The 22698-nt window shown below is 61.4% G+C and overlaps 2 protein-coding genes across 5 annotated transcripts; one reads left to right on the top strand and one right to left on the bottom strand.

Moving 5' to 3' along the window:
• Positions 1–1731: 1731 nt before the first annotated feature.
• GIGYF1 (GRB10 interacting GYF protein 1) lies at positions 1732–16567 on the top strand. 4 transcript variants are annotated; one of them, XM_032328193.1, is made up of 29 exons: positions 1733–1894; positions 4909–5035; positions 5924–6141; positions 7044–7196; positions 7283–7341; positions 7441–7553; positions 7648–7777; positions 7887–7982; positions 8133–8244; positions 8349–8457; positions 8822–8862; positions 9049–9219; positions 9441–9694; positions 9823–9931; positions 10371–10508; positions 10685–10782; positions 10991–11162; positions 11283–11449; positions 11578–11678; positions 11769–11885; positions 11971–12071; positions 12221–12303; positions 12413–12556; positions 12648–12875; positions 13142–13329; positions 13434–13594; positions 13683–13846; positions 13932–14061; positions 14156–16567. In XM_032328193.1, exons 6-29 carry the CDS (start codon positions 7519–7521, stop codon positions 14206–14208), a joined length of 3102 nt encoding a protein of 1033 aa, XP_032184084.1. In that variant the 5' UTR covers positions 1733–1894; positions 4909–5035; positions 5924–6141; positions 7044–7196; positions 7283–7341; positions 7441–7518; the 3' UTR covers positions 14209–16567. The 4 variants fall into 4 exon arrangements, with proteins under 4 accessions (XP_032184083.1, XP_032184082.1, XP_032184081.1 ...); XM_032328192.1 differs by having other exon boundaries at positions 1732–1894; positions 11593–11678; positions 13932–16567; XM_032328191.1 differs by having other exon boundaries at positions 1732–1894; positions 13145–13329; positions 13932–16567.
• Positions 16568–16896: 329 nt separating this feature from the next.
• On the bottom strand, positions 16897–22112 carry GNB2 (G protein subunit beta 2). The gene is made up of 10 exons (XM_032328216.1): positions 21986–22112; positions 19541–19686; positions 19295–19333; positions 19071–19177; positions 18629–18692; positions 18383–18545; positions 18220–18286; positions 17756–17957; positions 17451–17667; positions 16897–17375 (listed from the first exon to the last, which is right to left on the bottom strand). The coding sequence occupies exons 2-10, from the start codon at positions 19595–19597 to the stop codon at positions 17269–17271; spliced, it is 1023 nt and encodes a 340-aa protein (XP_032184107.1). The 5' UTR covers positions 19598–19686; positions 21986–22112; the 3' UTR covers positions 16897–17268.
• Positions 22113–22698: the final 586 nt, after the last annotated feature.

Raw genomic sequence — 22698 nt, 5'->3', positions numbered from 1 at the left:
ACCTAGGACACAATCTAGAAAAGTTAAAAAACAAAAAGCAGCAACAAGTTTTTGAGTAACAAAAAACTGTCCTACATTTATGAACTTTAGGTGAAGAATTCTCACTCAAGCCTGGGTTCTATTGATACATTTTTATTTATTTATTTATTTATAAAATATTAGGCATACTCATTTTTAAAAAAAAGATTTTATTTATTTGACACACACAGAAATCACAAGCAGGCAGAGAGGCAGGTAGAGAGAGAGGGGGGAAGCAGGCTCCCTGCCGAGCAGAGAGCCCAATGCAGGACTCAATCCCAGAACCCTGAGATCATGACCTGAGGGAAGGCAGAGGCTTAACCCACTGAGCCACCCAGGCACCCTATTGATACATTTTTATACAGTGTTAACAATCTATTACTGTCCACCCTGCTGGAACCAGAAGCCCTGTCAGCTAACATTTGTGGAGCCCTTGCCCTGTGCCAAGTACTATGTTAAATGTTTTACCATACATTCAAGAGACGGAAGAGATTATTTTCAAGGCCACAGGTAGTAATGAATGAAACCAGCACGGGAACCCTTGCTTTAAACAACTGCCATCTTCCAGCCGCCCAGCAAACAGTGAGACTGGTAGCATTAAGATAGAAATCCTGACTGCAGGAATGTGAAGGGAACTGGGGGAAAAAAAAAAACAGACACTAAAACTGCAAGTGCCTAGAAGCCTGGGGAACACTAGGTGCAGGAACAAAGGGCCTTCTGGAAGCTCCTGAGGTCTGTGCTCCAATATGGCACAACCCAAGGGACTCCAGTTCCCAGTCTGACTTTACCTTTCCCGGTCCTGAGAAGGATTACATTGTGTTTGCTAACAGCTGTTTTAGGAAGCTGGAAAGTGAGGTATACATTCTGGAATAACTATCCCCAACCCCCATCCCGCAAAAAAAAAAAAAGGTGGAAATACACAGAGGAAAAAAAAACCAACTTTGATCCTAAAAAGTTTAGGGATTTTAAAAAAGTCTTTCTTGAAACGCCCCTTTTTAAACAAAGAAGGTGCCAATCTACTTACATTTGCATAATAATTTATCTCTTTTAACAGCCTTTCATATTCACCTATTTTAATTCAGCACTTCGGGAAGGGAGAGGAGTGGAGATGGGGGGTGGGGTGGGGCGGAGAACAGCATTAACACCTGACTCTATCCCCCGTCGGGGTCTAGAAGTTAGTCGGTGGCGGAACCGGACGGAATGGGTCTCAGCAGCCAGGGCTGCCTCGGACAGTTTCCAAATCATTAGTTCCTCACTTATTTCACATATCCCAGGACGTCTGATGAATGCAGCTCTGATTATATGTTATCTCCTTCAACCCAGGCGGGCTTCCCGGAGGAAGCCGACTGGCAAGGAAAGCCCTGCGATGCCACCTGCGGCGGTCTCCGTCGCTACGGTCGCATGTCACGTGCCGCGAAAGAGACTGGGGGCAGCCGGGGAGCGCCCCGGGGGGGGGGGCCTCCTCCCGACCCCCCGGCCAGCTGCAGGCCCTGCGTCACGTGACGAGCCAGGCCTCAGGTCACCTGCCGGGGAGTGGGGGCGGTCGGGGGCGGCGGGCGTCCGGGCTCCCCACTGGGCCGGCGGGGCGGGCGCGAGGCCGTGCGGGTCGCTGGGGACCGGAGCGGCGGAGGGGGCGGCCGCGGCGGCGGCGGCGGCAGCAGCGGCGGCGGCGGAGGGGGCGGCCCCGCGGCCGCGTCACGTGGTGCGAGGCGGGCAGCCATCTTGCTACAAACACAAACAGAGAGGAGCGGCCGCCGCGGGAGCGCCAGCGCCCCCTCCCCCGCCGCCGCTGCCGCTGCCGTCGCCGCCGCCGCCCCCTGGCCCGCCGCGCGCGCCGCCAACGCCCCGGCACCGGAGCCTCGCGCCGCCCGCCGCGGTAAGCGCTCGGCGGCCCTGCGGACCCCGGCCCGCCGCCGGGCCCGGGACAGGCCCGCCCCCGACGCCGAGGCGGCCGCGCCGAGCCTGCGAGAGTCAGAGCGAGAGCGCGGGCCGCCGGCACGGACCCTCCCGCGTCTCTGCCCAGGCCGCCGCCGCCGCTGCCGCCGCCCGGTGCGTCCGCCCTCCCGCCGGCCCCTCCCCGGCGCGGCCCCGAGGGAGGCCGGCCCCCTCCGGGTGGGCGGCCGCCGTCGCCCCTAGCCCCGCGCACCTGGCGCCCCCTCCCTGAAGGGCACGCTGTCCTCCCGGGCGGCCCGCCTCCTTCCCACCCCCGCGCTCCTAACGGTCGCCCTCCGGCCCCTCGGCAGCCCTGCCCGGCCCCCTCCCGTCCACCCGCATCCTCCGGCGGGCCCGCCCGGGGGCCCCCCGACCCTAATGCCCGGCACTCCCGGGAGACTTCCCCAGTGTGTCTCTGGGCTCTTGTCGGAATTAGCTGGGCCCTGCGGGTCTTGAAGTCCAGGCGTTCCATGACTTTGGCCAACGTGGAAGCCTTGCCTCTTCACCGAAGCACCTCCGCTGGGTCTTCAGCTAAATTTCCTTTCGACGGGCGACATTAGTGCTTGGTCATTGGGGTCTCCTTCTTCCTTGTTGCCCGGCCGTTTCTAACACCTTAGTCTTTTCCTGTCTCCAGGCCAGCCTCTTCCCAGCCCAGCGCCTCTGATGCAGCAGCTCCCCGGCCACGGCCCCTCACACTTTGCCCCCCCCCCCAAGTTAACTTGAAAGAGACCCTCATCTTGCATTTCTTACCCAGTCATTACCACAATTCCCAGTAAGCTTCCTGGTCTGGTCTTTCGTAGGGCTCCAGCCCTGGGAGATGCTAAGTCTATTGCGGGCCTCTTATTTCCTCCACTCACCCCAGGCTCACTCCCCTCTTGCTTCTTACTGCTGCTTAGCCAGAACGCACCCTGCACACCTCTTCTCTCCACTGTCCCTCCCAGCTGACAATGCCAGTTGTACCTTGGCGCCCCCCAACCCCCGGTCTCTTCATCCCAAGCCCCATGGATACCAACAGGCTGGTTCCTTTGCCACTCCTGATGTGGGAGTTTGCCCTCAGGATCCCTCCCCTGTACTTTTTTCCCTGTGCAGTCCCAGACCACCAATCCCTCACCCAGCTCCAGTTTTATTTCCTAGTTGTAGGTCTCCTGTGTAATGGGGAAGGGCTGAAACAAATCTGGGCTTGGTGTTGCTGCCATGGCCCGAGGACCAGAAGCCGGAAGGGTCCCATATGGTGATTACAGTCAAGTGAGTTGTGTTCCTAGACCTCTGGCCTGCCTTTTTTTAGCCAGTGGACAAGTTAGTTTTGTGATCTGATGAATCCAGGGACCGCTGTGTGCCCTTGTCTGTGGTTGGAGTTAGGAATAGAAAAAGCAGCCCCACTTCGGAACAGAGAAAGGGAAGAGAGGTTGCTATGTGAAAGATTTAAAAAAAATTCTAAGGAGAAATTTAAAGTGGCTTAAAACTACCCCTTCTCCAGTCTCAAATAGTGTCTAGGAACACGGGGTCCCCTGTGGGGGCAGCTGCATCCTCCCTTGTTTTCCCTGGCTGGGTCCCAAGACTGGGCAAGTAGGCAGAAGGGATCAAGTGAGGTAAAGTGTGAAAGCGCTTTGAAAACTTAACCAGTAGACATGCCAACGGGTGTTACTTCTCGTGATGGCTCAGAGAAGTAGAGAGCTGTGCTAACTGACCAGGCGGGGGGGTACACGGTTGTACCCCTTCCTAAGCCTGGAGAATCTTTCTATCCTGAGAAAGGGCGGAGTCATCTCCCAACAGGCTCGGAACTGGGCGGTTTGCTGGTTGCTCAGATGTTGGGGAATTTGGGACTCCACTTCTGTTAATAGTGGTACCTCTTTGTGCCAAGGCACATTGCTCTAGAATGGGGCTAATTTTAGGGGTGATGGAATGAGGAAATAACGTTAACTTAGCATGTCCTAGGACTGCCTATTCTTTGCATCTTTTTCTTCTGAGAGTTCTGAACCCCAGAGAACAGGCTTCCCTCCTGTTCTGCCAGCCTGTTCTGAGCACCCTGGAGCAGTAGGTGTCCTCTCGTGTCAACTCCAGCAGGGGGCAGCCTTTTAATAGCAATAATTCCAATGCCAGGAGAAGGAGCTTTTACAGAGGCAATACTGAGGCCTGAGAAGGAAGACAGGGCAGGCAGGGACAGAGGGAGCTCGAGTTGGGAGGTGAGGCAGAGAGAAGGTAGGACCACGGGGTGGCGGGTAAGCTGGAAGGAGTCTGTGAGGAAATCCTTAGAAGAGGAAGCCCGGAAAGGGTGCTGTGCCCAGTGCTGTCTGCTCCCTGTCCCGGCCAGGGACCCAAACAGTTGGCTTTGAGAGAGAAACTTAGCAGAACGTTTTAAATCTCTTCTTGAGGATTTCCCTCCTGGCAGGATTTCAGCTGTCTCTCATGGGATCGTGTAATTAGGAAACGGTTTCCTTGCTTGGTCTTCAGCGGGGAGACCGACCTTGAATCGGTTGCTCTCTCGTCTTCGTTTTTCCCAAACAGCAAGGAGACTTTACCGGTGCTGGTGATGCGGAGGAAGGGCCCTCAACCTTGGCAGTGTGTTGCTGTGTTGGGCCAGCTGCCGCCCTCTGTGTTCTGGCCAGTGTAGCCGCGTGCCCACCCTTCGCCCGTTAGACGCCAGTAGCACCTTCCGGCCATGCCCACCAAAGCCACCTGCAGATACTGCCACGTGTCCCCTGGGGAGCACAGCCCCTCTCCCCCATTGAGAACCCCTGGCTTGGAGGAAACCTGGAGAAGACTCCCTCGGGTCTGCAGGGCTGGGCACCGTGGGGCGGCTCGGGAGCTGCTTGGCCCCGTTTTCCGCAGTTTGGGGAGCGGCCGGCGGCCATCAGCTGCCAGGACTTGGTGGCGAGGCTTACCTGGAGACGCGACTTTTTTTTCTCCAGCTGCCCCTCGGCTTCCTCTGCCCTGACTGCCTTTTCCTTGCTTCCGCAGTTGCCCTGCTTCTCACACCGGGAGCCACTCCTCGGTTTGCTCCTTCCAGCCGGGACGGAAAGGCGAAGGCCAGAAGCGGAAAGAGTCCAGGAGAGCTGCCGTGGCCACTCCCTGGAAGGGAGGGAGGGTGAGTGGTCCCCCGTCCCCGGAGCAGCCTTCCACACGCACAGGGCTCTTCTGTCCCCCATCTTCCCCTTGAAGAAGTGGCTCTTCTGGAATGAGCTGCAAGAAGCTCAGAACAGTCTTTCCTGAGGTTTGCTTGAAGGGATATGGGGTGTTTTCCTTCGGGTGAGGAAGACTTAGATATGCAGTAGCTATTCCCCCATTTTTTTTTTTTTCCTAAACCTTTTTTTAAATGGTGGTTAAATATACCACTTAATTGAGTTTTCAGCCGAGTTTTTGAGTGTCCGGCTCTGTGAGGTTAAGTTTGTTCGCGTTGTGCAGCTGTCACCACGGTCCGGCTCTGGAGCGGCTTCATTTGCCCCCTTCAGGCCAAAACTCAGTACCCATTTCTCTGAGCAGCTCCCGGCTCTCCTCACCCGCCCCAGCCCCGGCCCGGTCATTCTCTTTGTTTCTAAACTGGATTCTTAAGGAATCACTCATGAGAGGAGTCCTGTGGTATTTTTCTTTTGTGACTTCGTGGTTTCCTGTCGCATAATGTCTTCAAGGTTGATTCCTGGGTCGAATGAAGCAGGGGTGTTAGCATGGGAAGAATGAACCCCGCTCTGTCGTCCGGGAGGCCTGCCTCAGTCCAGTGAAAGGGAGATGCAGCAGATGAGTCTCCTGACGGCCACCTATGCTGTGGGGTTGTCCGTCACCAGCAGTGGCCACTTGGGACTGCTTTGAAGCAAAGTCCGCACTGGGGGAGGGCCCCCCGTTCCAGATGCTCTCCAGAGCCGCATTTCCTGCTGGGATTCTGGGACCGGGTCCTGCCTCTGTCGGGGCATTTTCCTTCATCTTTCCGTGTGCAGCTGGAAGTGAGAGTGGTAAGAATCCGCTCCTCCTTTCTTGCCAGAGTTGTGTGGAGTCGTGGACTTGATGGAAACCGTGGAGGCCCTGGGGTCCAGCCTCCCCACCAGCCAGTGAGGGAAGCCCCCGTGCAGCTCCCTGAGACCTTGCCCACCTGTCCTCGCTTGGAACCGCCAGGGATGAGCCGCCTCCTGAGAGCCGTTCCTTAGAGGGACAGATCACTGCCACTGCCACTGCTTCTATCGACCTCATTTCTACTTTATGGTAAGGGGAGCTCTTTCCTAGTTTATAGCATAAGAATCTTCCTTTCTTGGGGGCACCTGGGTGGCTCAGTGGGTTAAGCCTCTGCCTTTGGCCCAGGTTATGATCTCAGGGTCCTGGGACTGAGCCCCGCATCTGGCTCTCTATTCAGCTGGAAGCCTGATTCTCCCTCTCCCTCTGTGCCTGCCTCTCTGCCTACTTATGATCTCTTTCTCTGTCGAATAAATAAAATATTTAGAAAAAGAAAAAAGAAAGAGCCTTCCCATCTTGGTTCTTAGTAGTTGTGACGGGCTCTTCCTGATTCGTGGAAAGGGTCTGGGTGTTGATGTTGGGTAAACCAGCCCGAGGCGGTCACTGGCCAGACTTACCTGCCCTCAGCCTTCCGCGTGCCCTGTCTTTGGCCTTGGAATAGGGTCTCCCCGCCATCACTCCTCTTCTTCTGGCTTTCCTCCCGACATTAAATCCCTGGATTCTAGCCACCAAACAAGCAGCCCTGAGTTCTTTCAGAAGGGAAATAGGTTTGCTCCCAAACTTGATTTGTAAATTTTTTTTCATAACTGATGTTTTTTGTCTTTCAAATATCTGGTTTCTGATGGGTTTTTGGTTTGCTGGCTTGTTTGTGTTTTGCGTGCCCGCATGCCTCCACCAGCCCTTTCCCGAATGCGCGCCGTGCAGGGAGGGTGCTGAGTCCCGTGTCTTGCTCAGCTCTGCTGAGGGAGTTGACTACTCTTGAGGCGTAATGTGGGGGACAGAGGAGGAGCTGGGGCTGTAGTTCTCTGCGCTGGACAGCTTGAAGTTTCCAGCATCAGTAGATCTCCCTATTAAGCAGGACGGAGGGCCAGAAGTGGGGGACCCATCCGGCCCATTGGTTTAACGCCAGTTCTGTTTCCTCACCTTTCGGTAAGGATCTTTCCCGGATGTGAAGCTCCCTCCTCGGGCGCCACTGCAGTCAGATCATCATCCTGTAGCTTGGGGACCTTGGTTCATTCCAGCATTGGCCCCTGCCTGAGGAGAGCCCGGGCCCGGCCCTACCTGCTTCCTGTGGGCAAGGCTGCCAAGTGAGTCTGGGGCGGAGGGAGGCGACCTCTGAAGGCTGCCAAAGCCGGAAGGGGCTCTAGCCGCCCTCGCCCCTCCTCTCTGCCAGGTCTTCCCTCCTCGTGACAGTTCGTGTAACTCATGGTGTGTGGCACGTGGCTGGCTTAGGTGAGTCCTTTCAGAGTCCGTGTGGGAGTCTGTAGTTGATTCTGTCGTGGTGCTCCGCGTGTGCGGTCTCTCAGGCCTGGTGTCCATGTGCCTCCGCAGGTGTTTGGAGAGTGAACGTGCCAGGTCCCCGCTCCTCCCTTCAGCCCCTCTGACCTCGAGGACACGCCCACCTCCATAATGGCAGCAGAGACCCTCAATTTTGGGCCTGAGTGGTGAGTTCGGCACGCTGTGGATGGTCTGGAGAAGCCAGAAAAAATAGGGTTGCTCAGACTCCTGTCTCTTTCCTTCCCTGTGTTCCTTTCGTAGGTTGCGAGCGCTTTCCAGTGGTGGCAGCGTGGCCTCCCCGCCCCCCTCCCCCGCCATGCCCAAGTACAAGCTGGCCGACTACCGCTACGGGCGAGAGGAGATGCTGGCGCTCTACGTCAAGGAGAACAAGGTGCGGGGAGACGGGTCGGGGGCGTGTGGCCCAGCTGCCTGATTGGTCTGAGCGGGTGGAGAGGGCCTGGGAGTGGGTGGGATCCCAGCTCTCCTGCCCCCGCTGACAGGTGCCGGATGAGCTGCAGGACAGGGAGTTTGCTGCGGTGCTACAGGAGGAGCCGCTGCAGCCGCTGGCGCTGGAGCCGCTGACCGAGGAGGAGCAGGTGGGGCGGGGCCGGGGCGGGGGCGGGCGCTGGGTCTTCCCCTGCAGAGGGGCCTTGGAGCTGGGGAGGTAGGCGGTGGGGCTTGTTCTGGGCAGGGGTGAGGGGGGTGGGTGTCTGGGTCCTCACTCCCACCCCTGGCTCCCTCCTCAGAGAAACTTCTCCCTGTCAGTGAACAGTGTGGCTGTGCTGAGGCTGATGGGGAAAGGGGCTGGTCCCCCCCTAGGTGGCACCTCCCGTGGCAGGGGCAGCACTCGGAGCCGAGGTAGAGGGGGGTTCTGGGGGTGGGCCGGGGGGTGCTGCCTGTGGTTTGAGGGTGCAGAGAGGTGGTCCGGCAGGTTTCCCACATGTATCTCGTCTCTTCTCCAGGCCGAGGCCGTGGTGACAGTTGCTTTTACCAAAGAAGCATTGAAGAAGGCGATGGGGCCTTCGGCCGAAACCCCCGGGAGATCCAGCGTAGCCAGAGTTGGGATGACAGGTGCTGGCAGCATAGTGGCAGAGCCGAGGGAAGCCCTGTGGCTCTGGTCTCTGTTGTTAGAGGGCAGCAGGAGACCCTCCAAATAAGCCCTGGTCACAGAGTTTCCTCTTGGCCTCAGACTGGCTCCCTGCGGCCCTTTCGTCTTACTTCTGATTCTCTTAGTACCTGTTTATCTCGTGACCTTTTCCTGTGTGCCCTCCTACGCTCCCTCCCAAGCCTGACATTTCTCTAGGACACCCCCCCCCAACGCCCTCCCTCTTCCCACCCCTCTGGGGGCAGAACGGACAGAGGGTTCCGAGGTGCTGCACGTGGAAGGGCTGGGTGGAGTCTGTCCTGTCCTGACCAACACCTTTTCCTTCTGCAGAGGCGAGAGAAGGTTTGAGAAGTCGGCCAGGAGGGATGGAGGTATGGAGAGTGGCGATAGCCTGGTCCTAAAGGTCATTGAGAGGTGGGGGGGGAGGACTTAAGTGGGTGGTGTCAGTAGGGGGGTGTCTTCCTGAGGGAGGCGGAGGGGACAGGAGGGCCTGGAGCTGGGCTCCTCCCGGGACCGTGGCTGCCGTGGCGCTGACTGTGTCTTCCCCCACCCCCAAGCACGATCCGGGTTTGAGGAGGGAGGGGCTGGCCCGAGGAAGGAGCATGCCCGCTCGGATAGCGAGAACTGGCGTTCTCTTCGGGAGGAGCAAGAGGAGGAGGAGGAGGGCAGTTGGAGACTCGGGGCAGGACCCCGGCGAGACGGCGACCGCTGGCGCTCAGCCAGCCCTGGTGAGGTTGGGGCCGGATGTGTGTCATGGGGTCAGAGGGTGACAGAGCCTTCACGTGAGGGTGGGCTCCTGCGGCCGGGTGCAGGGGACAGAAAGGGCTGTGGAGTGGGGTGCTTGGGAGAGCGGACCTGGAGATGCCGCTTGTTCCCGGGCTGGAGGGGAGGTCCTGGTGGGCGGCTCGACCGGGATCCTGACCTTCCTTCTCTGTCTTTCCCTGCCCAGATGGCGGCCCCCGCTCTGCTGGCTGGCGGGAACACGGGGACCGGCGTCGCAAGTTTGAGTTTGATTTGCGAGGGGACCGAGGAGGGTGTGGTGAAGAGGAAGGGCGGGGTGGGGGAGGCAGCGCCCACCTGCGGAGGTGCCGGGGGCCTGACGGCTTCGAGGAAGACAAGGACGGGCTCCCAGAGTGGTGCCTGGATGACGAGGACGAAGAGATGGGCACCTTCGATGCCTCGGGGGCCTTCCTGCCTCTCAAGGTACTGGAGGAGACGCAGGGAAGGGCGCCACGGGAGGGCGGTGGGGCCTGCCCCGGCGCGGGCCTCTCACTCCCACCCGTTCATCCTCTGCCTCTTGCTCCCCCGCCGTGTCCCCTAACCCTGTGCAGAAGGGCCCTAAGGAGCCCATTCCTGAGGAGCAGGAGCTTGACTTCCAGGGCCTGGAGGAAGAGGAGGAAGAGCCTCCCGAAGGGCTAGACGAGGGGGGGCCTGAGGCAGGTGAGCCTGCGGGGTGGGGTGGGGAGGAGGGAGAGCGCCTTGAGCCAGGCCAGGTGGGCAGAGGGGCCCTGAGCAGGTGTGGCCGGCCGGGGGGGGGGACGGAGCAGGCCCGTGCCTGAAAGGCGGGGAGGCAGTTCACAGTCCGGCGTCATCAAGGTGATCCGTGCAAATCTTTTGGAGAATCTGAAGAACGCGGCTTTAGTAGGTCTGGGGGCCCTGGGCTGTGACGTGGACACGTGTACGGTGTGTCCAGTGTTGAGAGACGGAGTTTGTGGTACTGATTTCCTGGGTGTTAGAGGAGTTGAGCAAAGTTAGGTGGGTGCATTCGAGGTTTGGAGGTCTAGGTTTGGGCCACAAATGGGGGAGTTTGTGTCAGGTCATTTTTTAAGGCCTTTCGGCCCTTTGGTTTTGAATTCTGGTAATTACCTGTGTCTTTCAGGAGGAAAGGAGCTGACCCCACTACCTCCTCAGGAGGAGAAGTCCAGTTCCCCCTCCCCACTGCCCACCTTGGGCCCACTCTGGGGAGCTAATGGGGAAGGGGATGACGCCGCAGACAAGGACCTGCCAGCAGCTGAAGGTAGCGGAGTGGGGCATGGGGGGACACTCCTCTTCCTTGTGGTGGGATGGAGGTACCTGAGGCATCTTGGGAGGAAGGAGTAGAACTGGAGTCCCACTTTCCTGGAGTGAGGGTGCATAGGGAAGCCTCTCCTCTTCTCTGGACCCCGCCCCCCATTCCACTGTCTTTGCTTCTAGATGATGTGAGGGGACTGCCGCTGAGTCCTGGGGTAGGCTCACCATCTGGCCCACCTGGAGATCTGGAGGATGATGAAGGCCTGAAACACCTGCAGCAGGTGTGAGGGACCTCCAGGCTCTGGGCATCCCGCCGCACGGGGACGGAGAGCCATCGTTGCGTCTGTCCCTGGCCTGTCCCACGCTTTCCCCATCTGATCCTCTGCATTGTAACCTGACCTCCCGACCCCACCCCGATCTTGGCTGCAGCCCATCCTGATGCTGCGGGGATTGGGCTGTTGAGCCTTAACTCTCTCCTCTGTCTCCCAGGAGGCGGAGAAGCTGGTGGCCTCCCTGCAGGACAGCTCCCTGGAGGAGGAGCAGTTCACGGCCGCCATGCAGGCCCAGGGCCTGCGCCACTCAGCGGCTGCCACCGCCCTCCCCCTCAGCCATGGTGCCGCCCGGAAGTGGTTCTACAAGGACCCCCAGGGGGAGATCCAAGGTGCCCGTGGGGAGTAGGAGCCATGCAGGAGGGGCTGCTGGGGGCAGGGGACACTGACATTCTCGTTCAGGGCTTCTCTGGCACGGCTCTCTGGCCAATGTCGTCCTTCCCTTGGTCCAGGCCCCTTCACAACACAGGAGATGGCAGAGTGGTTCCAGGCGGGCTATTTTTCCATGGCGCTGCTTGTGAAGCGGGGCTGCGATGAGGGCTTCCAGCCCCTGGGTGAGGTGATCAAGATGTGGGGTCGCGTGCCCTTTGCCCCAGGACCCTCGCCACCCCCACTGCTGGTAAGCACGGCCCCCTTGGCGAGGAGTGGGGAGGGGAAGCAGGAGCGGGGCTGGCGCCGGACGGATGGCAACAGGGGTGTGGAGGGAGAGGAGGTCAGAGCCACAGGCGCGCTCTGGCCCTCACCCAGGGCAACATGGACCAGGAGCGGCTGAAGAAGCAGCAGGAGATGGCCGCCGCAGCCTTGTACCAGCAGCTGCAGCACCAGCAGTTCCTGCAGCTGGTTGGCAGGTACGGGGCACCCAGGAGGCCCTGGCGGCTGGGTCGGGCCGGGCCGGGCCGGGTGGCCTTCGCCCCTGACGCCCGTCCCCATGTTGGCAGCCGGCAGCTCCCGCAGTGCGCGCTCCGGGAGAAGGCGGCTCTGGGGGACCTGAGTCCACCACAGCAGCAGCAGCTCGCGGCGTTCCTGCAGCAGCTCCAAGCTCTCAAACCGCCCAGGTTCGTGGGCCGGGGTCTTGTCAGGGGGAGCAGGGCAGCCCCAAGAGGAACTCGGAGTTCTGAGAATGGTGGCTTTTCTCCTCAGAGGCGGGGACCAGAACCTGCTCCCGACCATGAACCGGTCCTTGTCGGTGCCGGATTCGGGCCCCCTCTGGGACATACATACCTCAGCCTCATCACAGTCAGGTGTGTGGCCTGCTTGTTCCTGCCCCAAGTCCCTGGGTGAGCGGGGGCTGGGGGAGGAGGTGACAGACATGGTGTCTGCTCGAGCCCTCCGGCCACTCCAGCCCAGCCGAGCCTGAGCTGCCTCCCGCCGCCGCCCTTGCCTCCTGCAGGCGGTGAGGCCAGTCTTTGGGACATACCAATTAACTCTTCGACTCAGGGTCCAATTCTAGAACAACTCCAGCTGCAACACAAAGTGAGTGGGTTTCCTGCGGCTGCGGTCCTCGCGTGGCGGGGGTCGGGCCGAGGCAGGGAAGGCCGGGGGGGCCCCCGGGTCTGCCGTCTGAGCTCGTTGGCTGTGCCAGTTCCAAGAGCGCAGAGAAGTGGAGCTCAGGGCGAAGCGGGAGGAGGAGGAGCGCAAGCGGCGGGAGGAGAAGCGGCGGCAGCAGCAGCAGCAGGAGGAGCAGAAGCGGCGGCAGGAGGAGGAGGAGCTGTTTCGCCGCAAGCAGGTGCGTGCCTGGCTGCGCCTGCCCGCGCCGGTGTTCGCCCGCCCGGGCCCAGGGCCAGGCCGCTGGCCCTCACCGCGCTACTCTGGTCCAGGTGCGGCAGCAGGAGCTCCTGCTGAAGCTGCTGCAGCAGCAGCAGGCGGTGGCCGCTGTCCCCGTGCCGCCGGCGCCCAGCTCCCCGCCCCCGCTGTGGGCCGGCCTGGCCAAGCAGGGGCTGTCCATGAAGACGCTGCTCGAGCTGCAGTTGGAGGGCGAGCGGCAGCTGCACAAGCAGCCGGCGCCCCGGGAGCCGTCGCGGGCCCAGGCCCCCAACCACCGCGTGGTGAGCAGGCCGGCCCTTCCCCCGCTGAGCAGTGGTTTGGGAGCCGTGGGGAACACCTTGCAGTCAGCTCCCAGGGTGACCCGGGGTGGGGGGAGTCGCTTAGCCCCGACTTTTGAGGCTGAGCCCTGGTCCGTATCTGACTCCGAAGCGTTTCTCTTCCGGGCGGCCCTCCCCTCGCCCCACTGGGCCACCTCAGTGAGCCTCCCCGCTTAGTTGTTCTAGAGTGTGTCCCCGATCGGGGCCGCTCTGATTCTTGCCATCTGTAGCAGCTTGGGGGCCTGAGTTCGGCCCCCCTGAACCAGTGGGTGTCTGAGGCCGGGCCGCTGTGGGGCGGACCCGACAAGAGCGGGGGCGGCAGCGGCGGCCCGGGGCTCTGGGAGGACACCCTCAAGAGCGGCGGGAGCCTGGCCCGCAGCCTGGGTTTGAAGAACAGCCGGAGCAGCCCCTCTCTCAGGTGGGTGCCCGGGCCCGCACGCCCTGTCCGGCCTCGGGCCAGGGTTGGAAGGACGGGGCAGGTGTCCGCTCATTTTCTGGCTCTCGTTCCTCCCCGGCCCACAGTGACTCGTACAGCCACCTGTCGGGTCGGCCCGTGCGCAAAAAGACGGAGGAGGAAGAGAAGCTGCTGAAGCTGCTGCAGGGCATCCCCAGGCCCCAGGACGGCTTCACCCAGTGGTGCGAGCAGATGCTGCACACGCTGAGCACCACGGGCAGCCTGGATGGTACAGGCCACAGCGCCGGGGCTGGGCGGGGCCGGGGCTTCCGGGCCTGCGCCGGGCGGACCCTGACAGCCCCCATCCTGCCCCTCAGTGCCCATGGCTGTAGCGATCCTCAAGGAGGTGGAATCCCCCTATGACGTCCACGATTATATCCGTTCCTGCTTGGGGGACACGCTGGAAGCCAAAGAATTTGCCAAACAGTTCCTAGAGCGGAGGGCCAAGCAGAAAGCCAGCCAGCAGCGGCAGCAGCAGCAGGTGAGGCCTGGCGGGCCCCTGGCGGGTCGGGGGAGGCTTCCTCTCCTCTCCCTGCTGACCCAGCCTCCCTCTCTGAGCCTCACAGGAGGCGTGGCTGAGCAGTGGCTCCCTACAGACCGCCTTTCAGACCAACCACAGCACCAAACTCGGCCCTGGGGAGGGCAGCAAGGCCAAGAGGCGGGCGCTGATGCTGCACTCAGATCCTAGCATCTTGGGTGAGTTCGGGGGTGTGGCCACGAAGGCGGCTTTTTACTCAGCAGGGGCCAGGAGCCTGGGGAGAGCTCAAACCCAGCTTCTCCCCGGCTTCAGGGTACTCCCTGCACGGACCTTCTGGTGAGATCGAGAGCGTGGATGACTACTGACCAGCCCGTCCCACCAGCCCCTGGGCTGTAGGCCAGGGGCGGCAGCAGCGGCTTGGACCCTTGGGTCCCCAGCCTGCAGGCTCCCCACAGGGAGCGTAGGAGGAAGCAGGGGCAGGGTCCCCAGCACTTGTTACAAACCACACGATGCACCTTAACTCACCCACCACGAGGCACTTTACAGAATGGGGGGGAAGGGTTTTTGTTTTTTTTGTTTTTGTTTTTGTTTTGTTTTTGTTTTCTCTTGGGAAAAAAAAAAAAACATTTTAAACAACCCTGAAGAACACGTTAGGAGAGACAAGAAAAAAAATTGTTCAAAACTAGACTCTAAGCACCCCTTCCCCCTCTAGGGACAGTGAGGGTGACAATGGAAGGTCCACAGAGGTTTTTTGGGATTTTTTTGTTCTTTTTGTTTTTTGGTTTTTTTTAAGAAAAAGAAAATGAAAAAAAAAAAAAAAAAGGTTAGGAGATTGAAAGAAAAAACCACACTGTTATTTTGGGGCAGTGGGGACACGGGCCCCACGGACCTGTCCTGCCTGGCCCCCAAGGCTGCACTTACCCTCCCTGCCCCGCACGGTGGGCCATTGGGGTAACTGGAAGCTGGGGTGCCAGCAGTTTGCACAGCGAGGCCCCCTCAGCCCCGCCAGCCGGACCCGCTGTGAACGGCTCCCTTTGTTGCTGTGACTGTGGCAGAGTCGTCCGGGGTTGGGGCCAAAGTAGCCCCTCGGCTTTGCTGCTTTGGGGGAAGAGTTGCACAAATGGGCCGGGCCGCCTCCGCTCTCCGGGCCTCTGTCCTGTGCTGGCTGATGAGGTAGAGGGGAAAGGGCCAGCCAGTGCCAACCTCATCTGGTTGTCGGGGTGGTGGAGGTTCCGCTCTGGCCCTGGTGAGGGGCTTCCCCTACTGCTGCCATTTGGTGGGGAGGGGGGCGGCCTGGGCATGAAGCTGAAAGCCTCAGCTCCCTGCCTTGCCACATGAATGTATTCTTCGGGCCACAAGCCCCCGCTGCGCCTTCTGCCTCTACTCTGCGCGAGGTGGGAGTGGAGCAGTGCCTCCAGGAGCTGGAGAGAGAGGCACCACTTCGGGACTGTTGGCTCCTGTGAAAGGGGCCGGAGGAGGGCCTAGGAAGCCGAGGGAGTGGGCAGCGCGGGGCTTCAGGTTGCGGCGTGGGGGCTGTTCGAAGGGAGTTCCCTGCCTGCAGCCAGCTACGTGGGCTGCGGACCACCCAGCTCTGCTCTGACCCCTCCATTGACCAAATGGGAGAGGAGCAAGCGGCCTCTCCCCTTCCCGCTCCCCCGATGCGTTTTTCATGTTGGGTAAGGTGCGGGGGTCCGGAATGGAAGTGTCGTCTCTCCTGGGTCAGGGGTAGGCTGCCCTTCTGTCGCTCACCAACTTTTATTCCCAATCACCTACCTGGGTTTGTCTCCGTTTGTGTTTTGTTTTCTTTTTTTTTTTTTTTACGTTTTTCTTTTGGGTTTTTCATTTAACTTCTCCCATTGACCTCATTGCTCAGAGCGCAGTATTAGGGCAGGAGTCTGCCACTGCCTCCCCTCCATGAATGTATTTATCCTTCCTGCCCTGGGGAAATGGGGAGTGGCCTGTTTTCTTTCCCCATCCATCCCCAGAGAGACCACATTTTTGTTTTTGTTTTTGTTTCGTTTTGCACCAAAGTGGCAACTGGGTCAGTGTTGGGGGATAAAGCTGGCCTCGGGGGTGGAGGGGCACCCTCCGCCCGCTTCTCCCTGGTTTCAACAGTGTTAGCGTCCGTGAAAAGACAATATTCTCTCTAAAGCAATAAGGGGGTGATGGGCCAGGGGGAAATGTCTTGCTGCTGCTGGCCCCCCGCTCCCCCCTTCCTCATGCCAGTATTTGGCGGCTAGAGGAGTCGGGGGGGATACTGTTGTGACTGAATGTAACCGCCCCCACCCCTGCCGCAGCCAATGCAGGGGAGGGGGGTGACACGCTTCCCTGTCTCTCCCTTCCCCTTCCCCCCAGCTAAAGAGACTTTGAACTTAGGGGGCCCTTGAGCCTGGAGAGGCCTTAACCCTGTGAGGAAGTGTAGGGGGAGCCCTCTCCCACCCCCATCCCCTTCTGAGAGTGGTCAATGTTTACAAGCCCCTGAGCCCCCCAGCCCAGGGGCTCCAACCCCACTGTCGTCCTTCCCCACCCGTCTTCCTGGGTCTTCCTGGGCCCCGGCTGCTCTCCCACCCGCCCTGGGTTGGGGTGGGTGCAGGGGCTGTTGTGTATCCCCTTGTCTGCCCCGGACCCCAAACCTCCCCTACCCCCACCCTGTGTGACTCCCCTCTCTTCTACCTGCCCCTGTAAATACTGCCCTTCCCCCAATAAAACTTGGTGTGTGTTCTCCCCTTCTGCCATGTGTCTTTTGTTGGGGAAGAGGGTCTTTGGGGAATGAGGCAAGGCTAAGTGCTGGGAACTGAAAGAGCCGTGGCTGGGGACAACTGGTCAGCCAGCTGGACTCAGGGCTGTGTGTCTTTGGGAGCATGCATGGCCTGTTGCGTAGAAGATTCTCCTGCCTGACTTTAGCTGAAAAATTCCTGTGGGAATTTCTCCCTGGTCCCGATTTCTAAGGACCCGTATCCACCCCACCACCCCCACCGCGCCCCTGATGCATACACCGGTCTGCCCTGGGAGCAGAGACCTGGAATGAGAAAGACACAAGGGCGGAGACCAGGTACAGAGTTGGAATTGGTTCCTTTATGGAAAAACTGAAAATATAATAAAAATTAAAATAAAACCAGTTTTAAAAAAGCCAGCCCCTGGAGTTTCTACCTCCTGCCTCTGGCCCTCCAGAGGGACGAGGCCCCAACCCCAGGGCAGCAAAAGGATGAGGGCTTTCTGCCCTTCCTCTTCCCCCATTCTATCCCCATCTTTATCTCCACAGTGGGGGCCCCCGGGAGGAACCAAACCTGGGTAGGGGAGCAGGGACCCAAGGCCCCGTGGCCCGAGGAGGGAGGCTTGGTGTGTACCCAGCCCCAAAGCTCCTGGTCTGTAGTGTGGGCATGGGCAGGGCCCCTCTTGGCCTGGGCCCAGTGGGGCGGTAGCTGTTAGTTCCAGATCTTGAGGAAGGAGTCCCAGGAGCCTGTGGCCACAGCCATGCCATCATCAGTGACCCCGAGGCAGCTCACACGGTTGTCGTGGCCGGCGAGGACACCTGTGAGGAAGGACCGTCAGAACCCAGGCTCCCTGGGCCCAACACCCACCCCACCTCCTGGCACCCGGCACGCACCTGCACGGTCGCCCTTCATGGCGTCCCAGATGTTGCAGTTGAAGTCGTCATAGCCGGCGAGCAGCAGCCGGCCGCTGCGGGAGAAGGCAACAGAGGTAATGCCGCAGATGATGTTGTCGTGGGAGTACATGAGCAGCTCCTGGTCAGCCCGCAGGTCGAAGAGGCGGCAGGTGGCGTCGTCGGAGCCGGTGGTGAAGGCGTAGCCGTTGGGGAAGAACTGCAGGGCACGGGACCGGAGCGGGATGAGGGTAGAGCAGAGCTGGGAGCCTGGCAGACGGGCCAGCCTGGCTCCACCCGGAACTTACCGCCACGGCATTGATGTCCGACTCGTGGCCGATGAAGGTCTGTCGGCACATGGAATCCCGCACGTCCCACAGCTTGATAGAGGCGTCACAGGCACCAGACACAAAGGTGCGGCCATCGGGGGCCAGTGACAGGGACATCACATCTCCACTGTGCCCAGCAAAACCCACTGTCTGCTGGCCTGTCTCAATGTCCCACAGGGCACTGGAGACATGACGGAAAGAAGGAAGCGATCAGAGAGGGATACAGGGCAACCCCCCACCACCCCAACCGTGCGAGCCCGGCCCTGAGAGAACGTGCGAGCAGGGGGCACACGGAGCCACCAGGTCACAGGAAAGGGAGGCCAAGTGTTCAGAAGACCCCCTGCTCGCTCCGGGCACACGCTACATACTAAACACCAAGGCAGGGGCACTCCAGGCAGGAAGTATTGGAGAGTCCCGACTACCTAGCTCTGGCAGGGCCTCACCAGGTGGTGTCCCCGGAGCTGGTGATAATTTGGTTGTCATCCAGGAAGCGGCAGCATGACAGGTACCCTGGGGGAAGGGGCTGGTCAGCCGAGGCTCTCAGGGCGGGCGGCACAGCCCCTTCCCCCGCAACAATGCCCCCGAGCCCTGCCAGGTCCCTCTCACCAGTATGGCCAGGCAGCTCCCGGCTGACCCGGACATTGCCCTCGCGGGTCTTGAGGCTGTAGATGGAGCAGATGTTGTCTAGCCCTCCGCAGGCCACAAAGTTCCCTGAGGGCGCATAGGCACAGGTCATGACCCAGGAGGAGCGCAGAGGGATGGCATGGACCTGGAGAGAAGGGGCAGTGCCTGGGGTTGGAGCCAGCCAGGGCCCGCGGCCCCCCGACATCTGGCCTCAGGCCCCACCTCTACCTTGTTGGTGGTATAGCTGTCCCAAATGATGAGCTTCCCGTCCTGGGAGGCGCTGACCAGCAGCCTATTGAAAAGTGACAGGGGAGAGGCAGAGGGGTCAGGGTGGGAAGCTCCCTCTGGAGACAGGACACCGAGGCCCTCTGCAGCAGCAGACCTGCTGACCCCAGCAGCGGCCAGGAAGTTCCTGCCAGTGTGCTCCTGCTTCCCACCCCCTGGGGCTGTCTGGGAGTCACTGTCTTCCCAAACACGCTCAACAACACACAGGCATCCCGGTCATCTCGCCAGATCCGCCAGGTTGCAACCCCTGCCCCAGTCGGCCTGCTACAAACTCAGCCCAGGGCAAACACACCCCTCAGCACACGGCCCCAACCACACACACACACACACACACACACACACCTCAGCACACGTCTCCAACCACCCCCCCACCCCCCACACACACCTTGAGTCTGTCCCCCAGTGCATGGCATAGATTTTTGCCAGGTGCCCACGGAGGGTCCTCCGTGTTCTCATCTGGATTCTTCCCACTGGGTCCAGCCCAGCTGTGATCTGGAGGTAGAGGCAGAAAGCGCTCAGAAGGGTTCAGGCAGCAGGGCCCACCAAGCAGGGTGCCTCCGACCCTCGCTCCTTCCCCAAACCCCAGGTTCAGCCCTGGATTCATCTCACCTGGGTCAGTGTTGAATCCCCACATGCTTTTCGGGCATCCTGAAAGAGACGGCAGAGCCCATCAGAGGCAGGAGAAGAGGGGGAGGAGGAGGCAGGGGAAGGGGTGACAGACGAGTGGAGGAGAGGAGACAGAGACTAGGGTAGCGGCAGACACAAGAATCCACCCCCCCCCCCCACCACCCCAGTCCATTTAGGCCACCTGGCCCTGGCGGCTCAGCCTCCCCAGCCCCGCGGTCAGGCCCTCACCCGGATCTGGTTCCGGAGCTGCTCAGCCTCCTGTCTCAGTTGCTCCAGCTCACTCATGGCGCCGGGCCCGTGGGGCGGGGTTGGGGGCGGCTGGGGGCCGCGGGACGGGGGCTGGGGGAGACAGCTCCTCGCCGCTGGCCCGAGGCCTGGGGGATGCAGGGCTGACGTCAGGCCCAAGGCCGCCGGGGAAGGGGGAAAAGGCGGGGTTGAAGAGCGGCCCGGAAGGGGTAAGTGCCGGTGGGGCTGGGGGGAGGGGACAGCAGCGGCGGCCGCGGTCGGCCAGGCAGAATCTGGGTCTTTGGCACAGGAGGGATGTTGCCCAGGAAGAGGTGACTTCCCCAATCTTCCTCCCGCCCCCCGGAAACGGAGCGGGAAGTGCAAGAGGAAGCGCAGGGGAAACCCCTCCCTCGGACAGCAGCCCGGGCGGGACACCCGCGGCAGGAACTGAAGGGGGGACGAAGGGGGGGAGGGGAGGGGGCGGGGAGAGTCCCTTGGAAAACAGACCTGGCGTCCGCCCGGGCCCGCACAGGCACCGCCCTCCTAGCACCTAATTTTAAAAGGGGCGGTGCCTCTTTAAATTCACCCCCACACGCCGCACACCCTCCACACACACCCCCAGCTTCGACTGGGGTGGGGGAGAGACCAGAGGGGGAAGCTGGGCTGTTCGTGGGGTTGCCTAGGCAACCGTCACCCGGACTGAGAGCACCTCATTGGTGAAGTGCCCCCACCCCAGCCCTGTTGCCAAGGCAACCGCATCCACGGCAGAGACCTGTAGGGTGGGTGACCCCACCCCCGGCCCCATCGCCCCCGCCCGACCCAGCCTCCCGCCCCAACCCAGAACCAGCCGGGGTGGCTGTTTACAGGATTTGGGAAAGCCGATTGGCACTAATAGGTTCGGGACGGCTCACCCCGGATAATCCCTGGGCCGGCTGCGCCCCATTAGCCGCCCCTGGCAGGCGGAGGGAAGGGTGGCGGGGAAGGCAGCCCCAAGCCGCTGCTCCCTCCAGCGCCGAGGCCGCCTGTCCCAGCGCGCCCGCAGAAAGCCCGTGGGAGCCGCTCTCGAGTAATTAGTGCTCCGAGGAGAGGTCCCCAGCCCCGAGGCGCGGAGCTGCTCTCTCCCAGACGCGAGCCGGCGGGCGGGCTGGCGGCCCCAAGAGGCCCGGCCCTGCGCCCTCGGCACCCCAGGAGCCCAACCTCCGGGCTCCGCGCCGGGGCTCCAGGGGCCCGGCCGACTCCGCTCCAGGGCCCGCAGTCCTGCCCCCTTCTCCGGACACCTGTGTGATCTAGCCGTGCACGCTGCACTCGGTCGACCCAGACGTCCCCCACCCAGCTCCCACTTCCCCCAGGCCTTGGGCGTTCCTCTTCCCCACTGACATTTCCCCTCTTGCCAGTTCAGCTTTCTACACTAGCGCCGGGGGATGCCCCTCCAAAAAAGCGGGGAGCCTGTTGCGGTGGGGGGCAAAGTCTCCCATTCCGCGTCCTCAGTTCCGGACAAAGCCCCTTCCTTCCAGCTGCCGGCAGCCCAGACCGAGCGGCAACGCCAGAGGCCAGGCGCAGAAGGAAACAGGCCGGGAGGAAGCCGCCGGGGGCGGGGGCGACGCTTCCAGCCCTCAGTCCCCATCACCCTCCAAGGACCCCTCGGCGGCCCCCGGAATCTGGGCATACAGCAGCCAGGGCCCCAAGGAAAAATGGGGGTGCCACCGCCTCCGCAGGTCTGGCTGGGCGAAGGGGAGGGGACATGGGAGGGTCCCCGATCTGGCAGCTGGAAGGCCGGTGCCTCGCTGCGAAGCGCAGTGGGCCTGGCCCTCCGGCCCCCACGACCTCCATTTTGCCCAAAAGAAAGCTAGACGTGGGATAAGGGCGTCCGGGAGCTGGGTTTGGGGTTAGGGCTAGTAGAGGGAACAGGGAGCCGAGGTCTCCGGTCTAGGGTAACGCGGCCAGAAAACACGTACAGAACCCAGATCGAGGGAAGGGTGGAGGCTAAGGGAAGGGTGGCCTCGCGGCCTTGCCTGCCTCTCTGAGGATTCTGGAGTTTTGCAAGGCGAACGCCGGCATGGGTGCAAAATGGGAGGACACGAGGGGTGCTACCCAGGGGCAAACGGGAGGGTGGTGATGGGGGAGAAGGGGGCGGGACGGGGCCTAGAGGAAGCCCGGAATTCGGCCCCCCAACTTCTCAAGGAGCAAGAGGCAGGAGAGGCTGGGATGGGGTCTGGGGTGAGGCAAAATGCCCCCGACGGTGCGGGGAGCGCGCGCATTGTTGGGGCTGAGGGTCCCCCCAGTTCCCCTTCCGGGTTTGGGAGCGACGGAGCCAGAGGAAGGGAGGGGAGGTCTGGGGCGCTACGTCCGCTCCCAAGAGGCTAGACCGGGGCGACACAAGGAAGAGAGGTTCCCCCACGGGAATTTGGGGCTGGGGGAGAGGAGGACTTCTTTTGTCAGCGGAAGTACCTGTGGCGGTGGGATTCTGCGAAGGGTCGCTCGAGGAGCGCGGGAGGTCCTGTCTTCCTCCGCGGCGGAGGCGGCAGCGGCGGCGACGCGGATGGATTTCCTCAGTCACCCCAACTCAACCGTCCAGCACTGCTCTCCCCAGAGCGGAGGGATCCCGCCCGCCAGTGACGCGGCCGTCGCCGCCGCGCCCAGGGCCCGGCTGGGCGAGACCAACTCCTTAGTTGGGGGGAGGCCGGAAGGCAAAAGACCCCTTAAGGGTCAAGGATTGACTCCGTCACAACAAAGATACTACACCAAATTACTTCGACGCAAAAAGGACCAAAACGAATGCTTTGCTTCCCGAAAAGGAGCAAGACACCCCCCCTCCGGGACTGACGGAAGTGGTACCGACATCGGGGTAGGGGGGGGAAGAAACCCGCTCGCTGGTCACGTGACCCACCCTCCCGGACTGGGCGGCTCCACACTGGGCCGGGGAGCTTGACGCCCCAGTTCTTGGTTCGCCACGCCCCTGCCCCGGTGAGACCACGCCCCTCTACGGGCGGGACCGAGAGGGTGAGATCCCGACCCGCACCGCCCTCGGCCCGCGGCCCTGACGCGGCGGAGGGAGAGAACTGCTCTTCTGAAAGTCCCCGAGGAGTGGTGCGGTCCCCTGAACTTGGGAATGGTGAGAAGAGTCGTGCCCGGGAAGTCCCCCAGCGTGGGCTTTTGTAGAA

This window comes from Mustela erminea, chromosome 20 (genome assembly GCF_009829155.1).
Source record: "Mustela erminea isolate mMusErm1 chromosome 20, mMusErm1.Pri, whole genome shotgun sequence".
NCBI lineage: Eukaryota > Metazoa > Chordata > Mammalia > Carnivora > Mustelidae > Mustela > Mustela erminea.
The sequence above is the reverse complement of the archived record's forward strand: the minus strand, read 5'-3'. Positions and strand labels throughout refer to the sequence as shown.

What these genes read in the sequence shown, in the direction of transcription:
- GIGYF1 (XM_032328190.1), top strand. Translation starts at nt 7,519, where the DNA reads ATGGCAGCAGAGACCCTCAATTTTGGGCCTGAGTG. An exon ending in CTCAGCCTCATCACAGTCAG is followed by an intron (nt 12,072 to 12,220) that starts GTGTGTGGCCTG and finishes TGCCTCCTGCAG; the next exon opens with GCGGTGAGGCCAGTCTTTGG. An exon ending in CACCACGGGCAGCCTGGATG is followed by an intron (nt 13,595 to 13,682) that starts GTACAGGCCACA and finishes CCTGCCCCTCAG; the next exon opens with TGCCCATGGCTGTAGCGATC.
- GNB2 (XM_032328216.1), bottom strand. Translation starts at nt 19,597, where the DNA reads ATGAGTGAGCTGGAGCAACTGAGACAGGAGGCTGAGCAGCTCCGGAAC. An exon ending in CACTGGGGGACAGACTCAAG is followed by an intron (nt 18,693 to 19,070) that starts GTGTGTGTGGGG and finishes ACTTTTCAATAG; the next exon opens with GCTGCTGGTCAGCGCCTCCC. An exon ending in GGAGCTGCCTGGCCATACTG is followed by an intron (nt 18,287 to 18,382) that starts GTGAGAGGGACC and finishes CCCTTCCCCCAG; the next exon opens with GGTACCTGTCATGCTGCCGC.